At 47.2% G+C, this 18,223-nt stretch overlaps 1 protein-coding gene across 1 annotated transcript; it reads left to right on the top strand.

The window, feature by feature from the left end:
• Positions 1-12,719: 12,719 nt before the first annotated feature.
• Positions 12,720-14,261, top strand: LOC311310486 (prostaglandin E2 receptor EP4 subtype-like; the record flags this gene model as incomplete). The annotated part of the gene is made up of 2 exons (XM_084439998.1): positions 12,720-13,496; positions 13,797-14,261. 2 exons carry the CDS (start codon positions 12,720-12,722, stop codon positions 14,259-14,261), a joined length of 1,242 nt encoding a protein of 413 aa, XP_084296124.1.
• Between the last annotated feature and the right edge of the window lie 3,962 nt (positions 14,262-18,223).

Raw genomic sequence — 18,223 nt, 5'->3', positions numbered from 1 at the left:
TGGAGGAAAGGCAAGCTCCCAGAGTACCTTCTTAATTTCCCTGTCCAATTTCACTTCTCCAGTCTTTCGATGAGGATTGCATGATCTATAGTATCAAAGGCTGCACTCAGGTCCAGGAGGACGAGAACAGAGAGCTCTTTGGAGTCAGCATTAATTCTGAGGTCATTTACAACTTTGACTAATGCCTTCTCTGTGCTATGATGGGCACGAAAGCCGGACTGGAAAAGGTCAAGGGTACAACTTGTAGCTAGGAAATCATTAATCTGTTTGAAAAAAATTTTTCTCAGAATTTTACTCAAAAAGGGAAGGTTAGAGATTGGTCTAAAATTGCTAAGAACTGAAGTGTCTAAGTTGTTTTTCTTCAGTACGGGTCTCACCAAAGCAGTTTTAAGTATTGGTGGGAAGACACCTGTAGATAGGGAGTCATTAACAATGGATAAAATGTCATAGGATACAGAGTCAAAAATAGTTTTGAAAAAAGCGGTGGGGATGGGATCCAGCAGGCATGTGGAGGATTTGAGTTTGGATACTACTTTTCTCAACATTTCTGTCCATGAGTGTAAACAGGCTCATATGTCCATTACATGGAGGGAGAGGATCTGTGAACGGGATGCATGGCCTTTCCTGGGTGATATTCCTCCTAATATTCATAATCTTATCTCTGAAGTAAGCTGCAAATTCCTCACATTTGGAGGTAGAAAGCAGGTTATCAGGTGTTTTTACGGCAGGGTTTATTAGGCTATCAATTGTTGAGAAGAGCACTCTTGAATTATTTCGGTTGATAGATATCAATTTTGAGAAGTGGTCTTTCCTTGCATTTCTTATTGCTTTATTAAAAGCAGAGAGATGTTCTTTGAGAATATCATGGTGGACCTGTAGCTTGGTTTTTCGCCATATACGCTCAGAACTTCTGCAGGTTCTCTTTAGTTGATTTGTTTCTTCATTTCGCCATGGAGCTTTATTATTGGTTGTGATCCTTTTCAGTTTAATAGGTGCTACAGAATCCAAGGCTGCCCTTACTCTGGTGTTAAAGGTGGTTGCTAAGTCTTCAATAGTTCCTAACGGCCCCACTTCTGGAGTTGATAAATTGTTTGTGGTTATTATTTCTCTAAAACTATCGGCTACTGCAGAGGTAAGATAACGTTTCTTGATAAAGCGCTCAGTACTACTTTTGACTTTAGGAACCAATGCAGTGAAGAAGATACAGAAATGGTCGGAGAGAGCGAGGTCACTAATAGAGGAGACAGTGATAGTCAGGCCCTTAGTAATCACTAGATCAAGGGTGTGGCCGCGGTTGTGGGTTGGCTCAGTGATATGTTGGGTAAAATCCATGGAGTTCAGGAGATGTTATTGTTATGTTAAGCACAAGCTATTTACAGTTTCCTGAGAGATGTGACATTTTGACTGTTTGTCCCAAACAGGTGTTCAAACAGCCAGCGAGCGGCCAATCAGGAGGTTTAACAGAAAACAGGAAGTAGCTTGTTCAGATGAATGGTTATTGGCTGCTCGGTTGAGTGCTTTAAGTGGTCTAAAAGCCCTATGTAAGGTTTTGGGGAATTGTTTTTGATGTGGAAGAGTGCAGCTGACGTGTTTCAGAGAGTAACACGACTGCTATCCTGGTCTGCTGAAGAAGAGTGGTGGTTCTACTGTTCTGTTGAGTGTCTCAGACACAGACCACCCTCTCACACTCAAACCATTCAAACACTCAGATACAGACCACCCTCTCACACTCAAACCATTCAAACACTCAGATACAGACCCCCCTCTCAAACTCAAACCATTCAATCACTCAGATACAGACCCTCTCACACTCAAACCATTCAAACACTCAGATACAGACCCCCCTCTCACACTCAAACCATTCAAACTAGATGACTCAGAATGTATAATAAACATACATGGATGCACAGGTAGCTTTCACCAATTTGAACAAAGGACAGGGACCGTGCCTCAGTTTATTTAGCCATGATTCTAACCTTTCACCAGTTTATTTAGCCATGATTCTAACCTTTCACCAGTTTATTAAGCCATGATTCTAACCTTTCACCAGTTTATTTAGCCACAATTCAAGCTAACGTTTTGGCCTATCGGCCCTCACCAGAGCTCTGAGGGGACCTTAGCTTGAATCATGGCTAAATAAATTGGTGAAATGTTTTTTTGTGTTTTTTCTATGATATGTTTTTTGGATTAGCACTACAGTCTCTCTTTTAGGGCAGACACGTCTAACTCCTCTGGGATGTAATAAATATTATTGCTGCCTAAGATGATGCTAGATGTGTTTCATCCAGCCTGTGGATATTGACCCCCCATGACTGTGACTGGCGCTCAGAAACACTACTAGAAATTCATCACAGTGAACCACCCAGTTACAGGACCGTGCGTACTTTCAAAGCTCTATCTGTTCTCCTCAAAAACACCTGATTAGCTGCTTCTCCTCGTTATCGCTCCCTCTGCCTGCCTCTGCCTGGGTCCACGTGGTCTCTCTTCTCTCTGTGAGGGGGATTTATAGGTGTGCTGAACAGATCTGGTGGGAAGGGAATGTTTTCTGCAGCTGCTGACATGATAGTGTGTCTCTGTGTGTGTTTCAGTGTGTACAGTACTAGGTTTGTTTGTGTCTCTGTGTGTGACTGTGTGACTCTGTCTCCGTGTGTATGTGTGTACAGTATGTTTGTTTCAGTGTATCTCGTGTGTGTGTGTGTGTGTGTGTGTGTGTGTGTGTGTGTGTGCACGCGTGTGTGTGTCTGTGCGTATCTATGTGTCTGTGTGTCGCTGTGTGTATCTGTGTCTCTGTTTCAGTGTGTCTCTGTGCATGACTGTATCTGTGTGTGTATGTGTGTGTCTCTGTGTCTGTGTGTGTATGTGTGTGTCTCTGTATCTGTGTGTGTATGTGTGTGTCTCTGTGTGTCGCTGTGTGTATCTGTTTCAGTGTGCATATGTGTGTGTGTGTGTGTGTGTATGTTTGTGTCTGGGTATCTGTGTGTGACTGTGTATGTATGTATATTTGTTTCTTTGTGTGTCTGTGTGTGACCGTCTCTGTGTGTCTGTGTGTGACTGATTTGTGTGTTTCAGTGTGTACAGTATGTTTGTGTCTGGGTGTGTGTGTGTGTGTGTGTGTGTGTGTGTGTGTGTGTGTGTGTGTGTGTGTGTGTGTGTGTGTGTGTACTATATCTGTGACTGTGTTGTTCTTCAAACCACAGTACAGGATACGGAGAATCAGGGGCTGTTTGTTTTGGCTTGGTGGGCAGCTTGCCCCAGGGTCTCGGGAGATAGTTGCTTATTAATGTTGTTTAATTCACCAGGACACCTGCTGCATATCTAACATTTAAAAGCCTAACATTTAGAGAGCTATGAAAACAAACAACATTCAAGTGATCCCTGTCTTGACATTGGGGAGATACAATGTGTTTAGGCTCCTTGACAGGGTTTATTGACCTCATATATTAAACATTAGTAAACATGCCAAACAGAATCACATGAATGGCTCAGATGTAAATGAGATTTCTTTGCGGTCTAACTCCCGTGGTATTTCATTGTGCAACCAGGCCAGTTACTTTGTGTTCCTTTTAAATCCATGATTTCAAGCTTTTCTGTCTCTGTTTGTAGGCTACCTGTTTTAATTTACCCTCTATTCTGTATATCCTGTATACTTTAATAACTATCATATATATTTGTTTTTAATTTGATTATTTGTACCTTTATTATTCTGCATCTTCTTGAGTTGTTTTATACTGTACTCGACATCGTTGCAAATTAGGCCCTCAGTGATCCTTCAGTATAAATACAGCATTATACTGTACAGTCTATATGAAAACTCATAAAACACATCATTCATTTGTTTTGCCCAGAGAGAGAGGAGGGTGAGCAGACAGAGAGGACGGTGTCCTGGGTGTCCAGACCCTTGCCAGCTAGTTTAGACCAGGGGACACTCCAGACCAGATCTGACAGTGAGAAGCTGTCTCCCCAGCCTTTCTACACACTAGAGCAAGACATCGTTATGATTCCCGAAGTTTGTGAGAGAACCCAGAGAGAGTGTTGTGTGATGAGGATGATGGAACACCTCTGTTTGCAGTATGGGAGGTGTGAATCACATGAAGTCCAGCTGCTGGGGCTTCTCCCTGGGAGTGAGAGCGTGTGAGACACAGCTGCCTAGCACTCACGTCACGGGGCAGAAGGACTTGATACCGCAGCAACAGTGGAGCAGCGGACACAGATCCTAACCTGGCAACGGGAACAGCACTTCTACAGAACACAGACCGGTAAAGTCCATTCCCTCTGTGTGTGATCCAGGTAGCTGTGATGCATAAGTGTAGAGTTCTAGAGGGACAGCACAGGAGGAGAGGAGAGAAGGGGAGGGAGAGAGGCAGAGATAAGAGGGAGAGGAGCAGAGATACGAGGAGAGGGAGAGGAAAGGAGAGATAGAGTTTAAAATTAATGAAACACAGCTACTCAACCCAAGTAGCGTATGAATGCGTCTGGCCTGTCAGCTGAGGCCGGAGGGCCTTGACTGGTCAGTCACAGAGAACGACTCAGCGGTCAACAGTTCATATCTAGATCTTAGCTAGAAACCCATAGTGGCTCCCATGTCCTGTCATGGACCGCCTTGTGTGAGGGGTTTGACATGTCTTTTAATATGTATATTCCTTGTTTGTTGATCACAAGGGTACACATGAGAAGCACTGGAAAAATGTTTTTACTGTACCTACAGTACTATAATGAGATCAGCAGAACAGAGGTCTGCCCAGGATGATGACTCACACACAGCATGAGCCCCCGAGGCCACCAGGACGTCCTGACGCAGCCACTCTGCTCACAATCACTACATTGTGGCTTCATCAACAGTGAATGACGTGATCGTTCTGCATGTTGTTTTGAATAAACAAACACAATGCAGAATGAACACAGGACTTCAAATATGATTTTAAGACGCACAAATCCATTAAATAAATCCCAACCCATGAAAATAAATCCTAAGTGATGTAATTTTTCCACTGTGAAAGCCCCCCCCCCCGCCCTGTGAGGCCAAAACTCAAATAAACATTCCCATCAGTTCATATGCAGAACCCTGATCCACCAGAGGGAGAGTTGAGCCCATGGGAAAAAAACTAATGTTCAGATACTAAGGAGAGCCTTCAGAGCAGCTTCCTGTTATCGCTGCTACATTTAGTTCTGCCGTTGACATATTCCAGTCAGTCCGTCCAGTCGTTAGTGAATGTGATTTAATGTATGCCTGTTCAGTTCTCCCCTCCAAGCACCTGTTTCCAGCTGGGGTGATGGAGAGGGGGGCGTCCTGAGGCCCTTAATGACCCGCTCAGCCCCTCCTGCAGCTTAATGATTCCCCCAGTGCATCAGCTCACATCCCAGAATCTGACGTTTCCATACACGTGTGCAGAGAGGTGGAACACGGTTAAAAGCAGGGGTTTTTGTATGATGACATTGAGACACAGCCGTGATGCTTCATCCCAACATCTAGATGCCTCAGAACCTGTGGTCTACAGAGGCTTAGACAGACTACCTGTGGTCTACAGAGGCTTAGACAGACTACCTGTGGTCTACAGAGGCTTAGACAGACTACCTGTGGTCTAGAGAGGCTTAGACAGACTACCTGTGGTCTACAGAGGCTTAGACAGACTACCTGTAGTCTACAGAGGCTTAGACAGACTACCTGTGGTCTACAGAGGCTTAGACAGACTACCTGTGGTCTACAGAGGCTTAGACAGACAATGTGCTTTTTATGGCTGAAAGACATGAGCTAATCATAAGAGATAATTTATGATTTTTGTTAAATATTTGTGACCCAGATGTGGCGAATACAAAATATGATGAGTTCTCGTTAGAGTGTGGGAATGAGAAGGCCATCTGATATGCTTGGTACCTTTATCTCTGTGAAGTGAAGTGACATGATGCCACACAACGTGATGAGTTGAGACAGGGTGCACAGCTCTGGACCAGCGCCCGGGGGGTGGCGATGGAGACAGGGTGCACAGCTCTGGACCAGCGCCCGGGGGGGTGGTGATGGGCGTGACGGGTCAGTATCTTTACAAGGCTGTGTTCTTTCCCCCCTACTATTTTCACTGAACAGCTGCACCTCCAGCCATCAGTCCGTGAAGCTCCTGAAGTCTGCGGACGACACCACCCTCATAGGACTCATCTCCAAGGGGGACGAGTCTGCCTACAGGTGGGAGATTGAACAGCTGCTGACCTGGTGCGGCTAAAACAACCTGGAGCTCAACGCTCTTAAGACTGTGGAAATGGTGGTCAAATTTAGGAAGCTGCGGTCGTCAAAGACCAAAACTGCTCAACACAGGAACAGCTTTTTCCCCTCGGCCATCAGCCTCATCAACATGGCTCCTCTCTGACTCTGACTCTGATCACATTTGCAAGAGTGCATAAGCAGGAAGGCCGGAGCCACGTGGCGCTCGGCGCTGCTCACCAGCAGCATGCACCCAGCTGAGGGGCCCACCCAAACCAGCAGCATGCACCCAGCTGAGGGGCCCACCCAAACCAGCAGCATGCACCCAGCTGAGGGGCCCACCCAAACAGCTCACTCTGTGCTTTGCTTTGCTTTGTTATGGTGGATACGCGTACTGACACAAAAATGTTCCACCGATGTTATCTAGGAGTTCACCAAACTCTGGGACAGACGTACTGCACACAAAGCTGGCCTAGCCTCAGAACCAGAACCAATCCTAGCATCGGAACCAGAACCAAAGAGAAATAGGAGACCCAGGACCAACATCCAATCAGCATCTTGGTGAGATCGCTGTCTGCCTGCCTGCCTGTCTGCCTGCCCCTTCTGTCTGCCGCCACCTCCTCCTCGGTCTGTCTGTCTGTCTCTCTGTCTGTCTGTCTGTCTGTCTGTCTGTCTTTCTGCCTGCCTGCCTGTCTGTCTGTCTGTCTGTCTGTCTGTCTGTCTGTCTGTCTGTCTGTCTGTCTATCTGTCCATCTGTCCATCTGTCTGCCTGCCTGTCTGTCTGTCCGCCCATCTGTCTGCCTATCTTTCTGTCGGTCTGTCTGTCTGTCTGTCTGTCTGTCTGTCTGTCTGTCTGTCTGTCTATCTCCGCAGACCAGAGTGGTAGGAGAATACCACACACTTCTATAATTACACACCAACAGAAGGAAAACAGTGAAATTTGTTCTTTCATAAACTAAACTACCTTGGCAGAACAGCCCTGGAGCACCAGATAGACAGTCCAGTCTGTTCATGGCAGAGATGAAAGCCTCTAAATGCTAACAGTCACACTTTGATTTCACATTCTTAGAACATTTTTAGAACAAATGATTGCTAGCTGGGAGTCCTCTGAGACAGTGGCGGTTCTAGAAAGTTTTACCTGGGGTGGCAAAAGGGTGGCAAGAGGTTCCAGCAGGGGGGCAGAGGTTATCTCCTCCCCAAACACATTTCAACTTCAGAGATTTCAATTTCTGCATTCTCTGGTGACTTATACAATATGAATCACATAATAAGAATGTAAAATCACCTTATCGAGCACTTAACCCAGTCCTTGCATGCAATAAAAACTTACAACAATTACAGTTTTACAGTTTTTAATAGAAATGATTTTCAGCTCCCATCATTCCCAGGACAGATGTGTTGTTTTCAGCCATTATTTTGTATTCACCCCATTCACCGCAACTGCTCTGAGATTATCCAGAGGTTGTAACATGGAATGGAGGCAGTTATATCTTTCACTCACCCCCACAAGTGCCCCCTTGCCTGTTGAAGCAGATGCAGTGGTAATGGTGTTCTGGCTGTGAGTAGAGGGCCCAGGGCACGCCACAAACCTGCCTGATAAATAAAAGCTTTCTACCCTGGCATTACAGGCAGGTAAAGAGTAAGGCGGTGTTCTGAGGAGACGGCCCCCGGGGGTCCTCATGTGTTTGTGGGGGCCGGTCTCTTACCTGCTGCTCACGTCCTGCGCATCCTCAGAGGGAGGGTCAGAGAGAAAATTAACCCTAAACTCTAGAGCCGACTCTGCCTTAGAGAGAGAGAGAGAGCCAGAGAGAAAACTCACTCCCAAAGGGGCCCCAAAATTAATACCTGCTCGGGCCCCTAAACCCTGCAGCCGGCCCTGTCTCAGAGCTCAGAGCCATGTGAACGGTCAGCAGGACAGGGATGAGGGTGTCTCCTAACAGCTCCTCCACCAAGAGGATGGAACTGAATCTCCTAGCGTGTCCAGGGATCACGTGGAGGAACCCGCCCCAGGGAGCATTGTTCTTCAGGGACAGAAAGTATGTCGCACAAAATCAAATATAAGCATGTAAAAACAAATAGAAAAAAGGCGACTTGTTGTGATTGTGTTGCGATTATGAAAACATCTAAAGTCACATTCCAGGGGAAACAGTGCGGTCAGGGTCGTCACTCCTACACAGAAGACTCTGACAGAACAATACTGCAGGATATCTGACGCTCAGCAAACACATCCAGGAGAAGCACATTCATGAGAGGACTAATCTGGTAGAAATCCTCTTAAAACTATACTGTACCAGCGGGCACACACCCACACCCACACAAACACATACATAAACACACACACACACACACACCCACACACACACACACACACACGCACACACCCACACAAACACATACATAAACACACACACACATACACAAACACACATACCCACACACACACAAATGCTGTGACACGGCACAGATGCTGTTTCTCCGCGTGACGTTAAAGAGCCGTTCCAGTGAGAGGTCACCGTGACGGTGAGGTCATTCCAGTGAGAGGTCACCGTGATGCATGGCGAGGAATGCACATGCCATCGCTATAGACATCAGACCTGTCTGCTAGAGACAACACACCCAGGGACTAGCTACACTCTCATTGGTCAAGAGAGCAGAGACTCAGAGACTAGCTACACTCTCATTGGTCAAGAGAGCAGAGACACAGACTAGCTACACTCTCATTGGTCAAGAGAGCAGAGACTCAGAGACTAGCTACACTCTCATTGGTCAAGAGAGCAGAGACTCAGAGACTAGCTACACTCTCATTGGTTAAGAGAGCAGAGACCCAGGGACTAGCTACACTCTCATTGGTCAAGAGAGCTAGCCTCGCGTCACCAGTCTCTCCTCGGGGAGGAGAGCCTGGTATCTATTTACTTCACTGCCTTAAGCCCGCCCCATCATCCGGCTCAAGCCGCTTGCTTTATTTTTCCTTAACCGGTAGTTCTCCTCGCATCTTCTTTTACAATTTTCGTCGGTGTTATGCCTGGTGATGCCATTGCGAATGTTATGTACTCGAAACTTCACCATGTGCAGTCTACAGTAAAAACATTACAACAACTGTTCGTCTTCCGGTCCAGACCGGGTGATTATGCGATGCCTCATCGCGCTTCCGCTCTAGACCAGCGAAACAACACCGAACAAGAAAGGCCCCAGACTACAAGAGAGCTGAGACCCAGAAACTAGCTACACTCTCATTGGTCAAGAGAGCAGAGACACAGAAACTAGCTACACTCTCATTGGTCAAGAGAGCAGAGACCCAGAGACTAGCTACACTCTCATTGGTCAAGAGAGCAGAGACACAGAAACTAGCTACACTCTCATTGGTCAAGAGTGCAGCAGAGACACAGAAACTAGCTATACTCTCATTGGTCAAGAGAGCAGAGACCCAGAAACTAGCTACACTCTCATTGGTCAAGAGAGCAGAGACACAGAAACTAGCTACACTCTCATTAGTCAAGAGAGCAGAGACCCAGAGACTAGCTACACTCTCATTGGTCAAGAGAGAAGAGACACAGAAACTAGCTACACTCTCATTGGTCAAGAGAGCAGAGACCCAGAAACTAGCTACTCTCATTGGTCAAGAGAGCAGAGACCCAGAAACTAGCTACATTCTCATTGGTCAAGAGAGCAGAGACCAAGAAACTAGCTACATTGTCATTGGTCAAGAGAGCAGAGACCCAGAAACTAGCTACACTCTCATTGGTCAAGATGCCGCCTGACTGACCCCCAATCTCAACTTCACCCTCCAAAAGGCAAACAGCCAGCTAATACTATATAATAACTATCCTTCATAAGCCAGTTATAAAACATTTGTAGATAATTCTATATATTCATAACTATGTGTCACTCTTTTAAATGATCAGTAAATAATCAAGGGAACCACAGTATGAGGTTGGAATCAAATTCCCTATAGTGATGTACTGGTCTGAGACACGGCCCTCTGGACCACCAGGCCCAGCTGGCAGGCTGCTCCAGAGGTGTGTTTGATTCCTACATCAACATCACAGAACTGTTTACAAACCACCTGTTGTTTGTTAGGTAAACAAACTGTTGGTAAAGAACAAAACTGTCATCTGATAGTGCAGTCGAGGGTACGGAGGTATACGGACTATACCTATCTTCTTCATAGGTTCTCTGCTCCAACTTCATGGTTTAAACTGCAGTTGGAGCTCAAACTTCAAAGCCTGGTGTCTGTGAACATATTCAAATCCATGATTAGTCCGATTGTATCCAGGTTTTATGAGTGTAAATGTTTTAACTGATTTACTTGGTTGTCAATTCTACTGTTTTTAATCTGTATGTTATGTATTTGTGTCTATGAAACTGGATGTGCTGCCTCTCTTGGCCAGGTCTCCCTTGCAAAAGAGATCTTTGATCGCAATGAGACAAACCTGGTTAAATAAGTTTAAAAAAAAATATCCCCCACTGATGTAAAAAGTGAACAATTTCAGGATATTTGCTGTTCCAGTGTACCCACGTCTCCAGACACACTGCAGCACCGGTGTCCCCCCTGACTCCATCACCACAGAGCCAGTGTGTGTGCTTCCGTGATCAGAGAGGACCAGTCGCTCTGGTCAGAGACAGACTCACTAGCCTCAATACCTGCTGGGTGCCGAGCGGCCGTGTGTGTGTGTGTGCGTGTGTGCATGTGTGTCTCTCTGAGAACACAGCATCTGGTGCGTCAGGCATATAACCAGGGGGAAGAAGGCCAAACATAAAGGTCCTTATTACTCATGAGCCCATGAACAACCCTGACCAGCGCCAGGACCACTCTCTCTCTGGTCTCTCTCTGGACACTCAGCCTGTCTCCTGACCAGCGCCAGGACCACTCTCTCTCTGGTCTCTCTCTGGACACTCAGCCTGTCTCCTGGCCAGCGCCAGGACCACTCTCTCTCTGGACACTCAGCCTGTCTCCTGACCAGCGCCAGGACCACTCTCTCTCTGGACACTCAGCCTGTCTCTTGACCAGCGCCAGGACCACTCTCTCTTGTCTCTCTCTGGACACTCAGCCTGTCTCCTGGCCAGCGCCAGGACCACTCTCTCTCTGGACACTCAGCATCTATCCAATGGGCCTCTGGCGTTTTCCCAGAGGGGGTGGGTCAGTGTTTTCTTAAGCAGGTGTCACTGCGTTGTTCGTCAGTATAGCTTTCAATCGGGTCCTCTGACTTACAAACACATGTGACCACCTTCCATAAACACCGCTTTAACCAGCTATGCCTCCAACTGTCGAGTTCAACCAATTGAACTGGATTTACATAGAAGAATCCTTCAACGGAGTCTGTGATGAGGAAACTGAGAGGGGACTGATGTGCTCTGCATGGAAGCTTCCCCAGACTGACCCCTGTAACAGTGACAGGTGATTCAGATGGAGGGGGGGGGGCAACCGTGACCTTCTGCCTGGGAATCCTAACACCCAGTCCCTCCCCGCGGTGATGTCACGGCGCAGGCCAGGGTCACAGTCTGCGTCAGCCGCCTCTGTCCCGACCGCCATGTTTATTTACTCTCTGAGAGGGCCATGACTACACACACGCGCACGCAGGACGCACACGCCTGGTCGGGAGGCTGCTATGACACAGGACACCAGACAGGCTCTGTGTGCTTAGATGAGAATAATAATATTGAGGATAATAGCAACGGTGACAATAATAGTGATACTGTAATTTGCAGGTGTGAGGGACATTTTATGTTCTCCTCTAGATGTGTGTTTGAACGGGATACTTTTTTTTCCCGTTATACTGTAGGCCCTATATCTATGGTATTTAGACAGGTATTTCATCATCATCAAAAGTTTATTTGGACAGGACAATGTGCACGTACATAAAATGTTCAGGAACATTAAAATGGGTACACCAGTTTGGTGAATGTTTCATTATATAATTATGATATACTGGTGCAATACAGTACAGAAACGACTTGTTGCTGGTCCATGGTCACTAAAATTAGTAATACAGCAAGTATACTGCCTACTCCTCACAGCTCTGGCAAGCCCCGGCGCAGTTCCGCAGCCTGTGTCGTGTTGTAATACCGCTGATCAGCCAGTTCAGAGAGAGAGAGGCCGGGGAGAGAGCTGGAGGGGCGGGGCAGGCGCAGTTTCGCAGGAGGGAACTTGAAGTGAACTTCATAGCATCGATGAGCCCACAGGCGCACACACGCACGGCACGTGCGTCTGGCACTGGACACACAGGTGGCACCGGCAGGTGACTGCGTACATAGAAGGACCCTCCCTGCTGAGTCTGTCATGAGAAAACCCGGATAAGCCTTTTAATAGACCTGCACGCGGGGCTGCCTGCGCGAGATCAGCTGGACACAGAGACTAACTTCACTTGTAAGACAAGTTCTGGGATCACTTTTAGGTTGAAATCTTCAGCCATGCAGCATGGTATACATGGCTTAACTATGCACATGTTGTTGAATGCAAAGAGAGGATAACTTTTGACAAACGTATTTGGGTTTTTTTTTGGGGGGGGGGAGGGAGGAGGTGGACATTAAAATGAGCAACACTACTGTAACGAAGGTCATGGTCCCGACCATTCCTTCAATTATGTTTCTTTTCGGAGTTGTTGGAAATGTCATCGCCATCGTGGTCCTTTGCAAAACCAGAAAGGAGCAGAAGGAGACGACATTCTACACGCTAGTGTGCGGACTGGCCGTTACCGACCTCCTGGGGACGCTGCTCGCGAGCCCGGTGACAATCGCGACCTACGTGAATGGCTCGTGGCCCGGCGGGGACCCCCTCTGTCAATATTTCGGATTTATCCTCCTCTTCTTCTCCCTGGCGGGACTGAGCATCATATGCGTGATGTCCGTGGAGAGATATATGGCCATAAATCACGCGTATTTTTACAACGAGTACGTGGACCAGAAACTGGCCGGCTTGACGCTGCTGGGTATATACGTCTCTAACGCGCTGTTCTGCGCGCTGCCGAGCATGGGTCTGGGCCAGGTGAAGAAGCAATACCCCCAGACCTGGTGCTTCATAGAATGGAGCGAAGTGAGCAGCGACGCCGCCTTCTCTTACATCTACGCTGGGTTCAGCTCCCTCCTCATTCTGGCCACGGTGTTCTGTAACGTGCTGGTGTGCGGGGCTCTGATTCGCATGCACCGGCGCTTTGTTCGGAGGATGTCGCTGGCGAACGACCACGGTCGGACCGTCGCGGACCCAAGAAGGAAACGTAGCTTCGGGCGTCTGGCTGGCGCGGAGATCCAGATGGGTTTTCTGCTCATCTGTACCTCGGCAGTGATGCTCATCTGCTCAATTCCGCTTGTGGTAAGTTATTTCCTCTCAACCCTCTTGGGTTTGAATACCACAGACATTACGCACAGTCGGCATCTTTTACGCGCCAATGTAGCCTAATATTGTCACACACTGTGTCTCAATGAGATTTATCTGTATAAATAAAGCTTCATGAAAAACTAAAACTAAAATAGGCACCTGGCTGAAATTGTTAATTATTTAGTGAGGAACATATTGCTTTCTTCAAGAGAAACCTATCTAAACTTCATTCCAGAGTGAGTAAACTCATATCTAGCCCCGGCCAGATGGACTGACCCCCCCCCCCTCCCTCAGGTGCAGGTGTTCCTGAACCAGCTGTATAAGACCCCGGTGGAGGTCAGCGCCGACCTGTGGCCCGTCCGCCTCGCCTCCTTCAACCCCATCCTGGACCCCTGGATCTACATCCTGTTGCAGAGGGCCGTGCTGCTCCGGCTCAGGGAGAAGATCAAACTCCTGTTCTGCCAGATGGGGGCGGGGCGGAACCAGGGGCGGGGCCAGCAGTGGGGGTGGAGGCGGGGCAGCCTGAGCTATGTGGGGGCCGACCTCCAGCTGCCCTCCCAGGAGGTCAGCTGCACCTCCCAGACCTCCCTCTACCTCCCCGAGTGCAGTGAGGCGTACAAGGGAAGCTGCCGGCACCTCGACTACGGCCACTACAGGTCCCACCCGGCCTCTTGCTCTGGCGGAGAGCGCCCGGGCACGCAATCATCTGGGCGGGGCAGTGCGGCGGACGGGAGCGGAGAGGGGACAGACCTGGCATAGGGCAGGGGTCAGCACGCCTCAGCCCTGTAAGAAGAACCGGGCCCTGCAGGTCTCGTTGAACGCAGGACAAACGCATCTGAGCCTGAGGAGGGGACGGTCTAACAGAGCCAGGCTCACATCAGACAACAGCCAAGGCCATTAGAAGACAGCTTTTAAGAACAGAATGTTGTAAAACTGCCTTCTTGGTTCTAGAACTGTAGTTATAAAGATTTGTAATGATGAATCTTCAGGACATTGTAGAACTACAAACATTCTAAAACTGCTCCAAGCTGTCTTGGCTCATGACTGGGGTAACAGGTTTGAAACAGAAAGCCAGCGAGCCCTGTGTCTATGTCCACTCTGGTCTATGTCCACTCTGGTCTACAGTATGTCCACTCTGGTCTATGTCCACTCTGGTCCGGCGGGGCCAGCGGAGCGGCTGTGTACCGTCCGGCATGTCTCTGACCGGAGCTTCTCAGGGGGCAATCATCATCATCATCAGTGTTGATAGTGATGTTCATGTATTTGTTGTGTGCGCTACTTTCTTAAAGTTAACAAAGGTTCTTCTTCTCTGTGAGAAGGTGCAGGTTATTTGGTTCTTCTCTGTGAGAAGGTGCAGGTTATTTGGTTCTTCCCTGTGAGAAGGTGCAGGTTATTTGGTTCTTCTCTGTGAGAAGGTGCAGGTTATTTGGTTCTTCTCTGTGAGAAGGTGCAGGTTATTTGGTTCTTCTCTGTGAGAAGGTGCAGGTTATTTGGTCATGCTGTAGGCCGGGAGGACCTTTCTTTCATTGTTATTTCTTGTTAGCCTCGACCTTGGGCCATCACAAGCAGATAACGAGCACCCCCAACTCAGCCCCGTTTGGTCTCAGGGGGCCCGCAAAAAACTTTTTGGGACATGGTCCTGATGAAATTATATAAATGCAAATATGAAGGTTCTACAGTGGCATAGTCAGACATTATCAGAGAGTATCCTGACACAGACGCAGCAGAATGGTGCTGATGGTGAATGTCTCTGCCTCACTTGTGTATAGAACACCTACAGTAACTAGCTCATAAGCTTCAATTTGAGCCCAAGATGACCTTTCTATCTCAAAAATTACACTTGCTGTGTCCGAATGTCTTCACAGTACCTCAAGATACGTATGTATCATTTAACACACACACACACACACACACACACACACACACACACAGTGAGGACATCCTGAGGGCTGGGCATAAGACCCCCCCCCCCCCCCCCCCCAAGAACAATGTCAATTTTGGGGTTGATATTACATTTAAATAATGTAATGTTTATCTATCCCCGCCACTAGGAGGCAGTGGGGTAAATTTGACTTCTATCAAATGGATTACCTTACCTATAACCCCCCTAATTAAATTATGAAACCACTTGATATATACAACTTCATAAAAATACACATGCTTATTTTCCAATAGCAGAAAATTATATCAATTTATCTCAAAGTCGTTTTTGCTGAATAACTCCCTTAACCGAAATGTTTAGATGTGGTAGACATTGTGTCATCTCAGAAATGTCATCAGATGGAAATTACTTAAATATCAGTATGCAAAGGAAGAACTATGGGGCGGGGTTCTTACCTCAGGGGGAATCGCTCCTCTATCCACAACAGTTATTGAAAACATAAATCTAAAATGTAAAGATCAGATCTTCAAATCTGTTTTACAGCAGATCAGGTCCATCATGTAGTAACAGATGTTAAAGCAAATAAGTCTATGTTATTCTTGTTGACATTTACAGGACTTTGCATGATTCCAACCCATACATGGAAATGCCTTTGAGACGGAAACTACCCTGTCTGTGTGCTGTGAGTGTTAATGAGAATGCCTTTCCACCATCAGGTCACAAGCATCCGTTCATCCAATCAGAGGGCGGTCTGCGTCCTATATAAGTTCCTTAGTTTGCGTGTTGTAGCAGATGACATTTTGTTCGTTCAGCTTGCTTTGTTTGTTCCTCAGATCTTTAGTTCCCTTTAGTTGTCATCTCTTTTCTTTGTTATGTAGTTTCAGTTCCAGTATTTCTTTGTTAATGTTTGTCCCGTTCGTTAATGTTTAGTGTTCAGTATTAAATGTAGGTTTCTTCCCCAGGGGCAGGTGGTTAGGCTACACCCCAGGGTCTACATCTCACTCTATACGCTCTGGCAGTGGGTGGTGGGTTTTATGTTCTTGTTATTACTTTTCTTAGGCAATCGCCCTCCTTATTTTGCGTCCCGTGGTTGTATGCCTCATGTTAAGCCTTCAGTAAAAACCCTTTTTTATTCCTGGTGTCGTCTCCCTCATTCGGCTCCGCTAGACCCTAGACTAGCCGAGCCCGACCATAGGAGTCCAACAGTGTGTGTGTGTGTGTGTGTGTGTGTGTGTGTGTGTGTGTGCGTGTTTAACACCTGGTTATAAAACCTTTAGGTCAAGGTACAGTAACTAATGTTTTTTTTTCAGAGCAATAGAGATCTACAGAACAATATCACCATGCCCAGAGCAATAGAGTTCTACAGAACAATATCACCATGCCATTAGAGATCTAGAGAACTACAGAACAATATCACCATGCCATTAGAGATCTAGAGATCTACAGAACAATATCAACAATTGATACAACAAACAGAACAATTATAATGTTCATCATACTGTGTTTGGTTTATTGTTCTCTACCGGTTCTTCTATTGTTCCGGAGGGAACCGACACCATGGTGAGAGAGCAAGGCATGCATGCATTGGTGAAGGGGGGGGGGGGGGTATTTTTCGGTGAGAAAAACCAGGCCATGCCTGCTGGAATTGGGATCTGTGTCTCTCACGACCTCTGTGTGTGTGGGACCGGTAGGATTACCCCTACTGGGCCTTGAGGTGTTAACAGATAGATTCATCCCCTCAGTTCCCACAAGGGAAAGTTAAATGGAGTCGGAGTTTGGTAAACAAACCTGACTTAGCAGAGTGGCCAATCTGGGCAAAAGACAGAAGTGATAGAAGGTTTCTGAAGAAACTCACAGGGCCTCCAAAAGCCCAGCGTGGCCTGTGTTAAAACCTTCAGGTGAATGGCGCCTCTGTGTGAACTACAGAGTGGCCAATGAGTATGGGGATAAGATAAGACATTTTCAGTGCCTGAACACCAATGGGTTTCAGTCATCAACATGACACAAGGCTTAGCGTCCCTCTTGCAAAAGAGGTGCAACCAGGGACAGCTTTCAATATTGATGGAGATCAATATCAGTTCACTTGAACGCCAATTGGGTTTACACAGCTTCCCAAACACCTATCATCAGGTGTTGCGTAATCACCTACGCGAAATGTCTCCCATCACTTTCCACTTAAAGGGCAAGACTGCAAACATCCATGTAGTCAGTCGGTATGAACATGGCATGACTTTGGAGAACTTTGGAAACAGAGAGGTTTCCTGCCAGCTTTTAGGGACGCCCATTAAGAAGGGAGAGTTGGTTAAGGAGTTCATGGAGGCCATCAGCCTTCCAAAACGTGACAGTGATTAAGGACACTCTCATGGAGTTTGAGTCGAGGTAACACTCTGGTTGACCAAGCAGCAGAACAGACAGCTCGTGACAGAGATACCATACAAGCGCATTTGTCCTCAGCCCAACCTGCACCACCGTATCAGATTGATACTGTCACTGACCACAAGGTGATACAGGTAGAGACTGAGAGGGTGGGAGGTGTGGACATGGATGGAGAATGGGGCAGAAATGGACTCAGCGAGTGTGGCGAAAAGGTCAGAAATTGGTTGCACCACAATGGTTGCTCCCTTATCTGGCAACACAGATTCACTTCACTGTTCTTATCATCCTCAGAGTAGTGGACTCAGACTGAAAGAATGAACCGTGTCATCAAGACTCACAAAGTCATAAGGAGGGCGTGATTTGGCCCGACGTTTTGAGTCTTGTGCTTTGCTCCATTCGAGCAACACAATCAGGAGATGGGCCTTAGCCCTTTCGAGGTCAGCTGTGGCAAGCAGATGTTCAT

Source organism: Borostomias antarcticus, assembly GCF_949987555.1.
Source record: "Borostomias antarcticus genome assembly, chromosome: 6".
In the NCBI taxonomy this organism is placed as follows: Eukaryota; Metazoa; Chordata; class Actinopteri; order Stomiiformes; family Stomiidae; genus Borostomias; species Borostomias antarcticus.
This window is presented reverse-complemented; position numbering and strand designations above follow the sequence as displayed.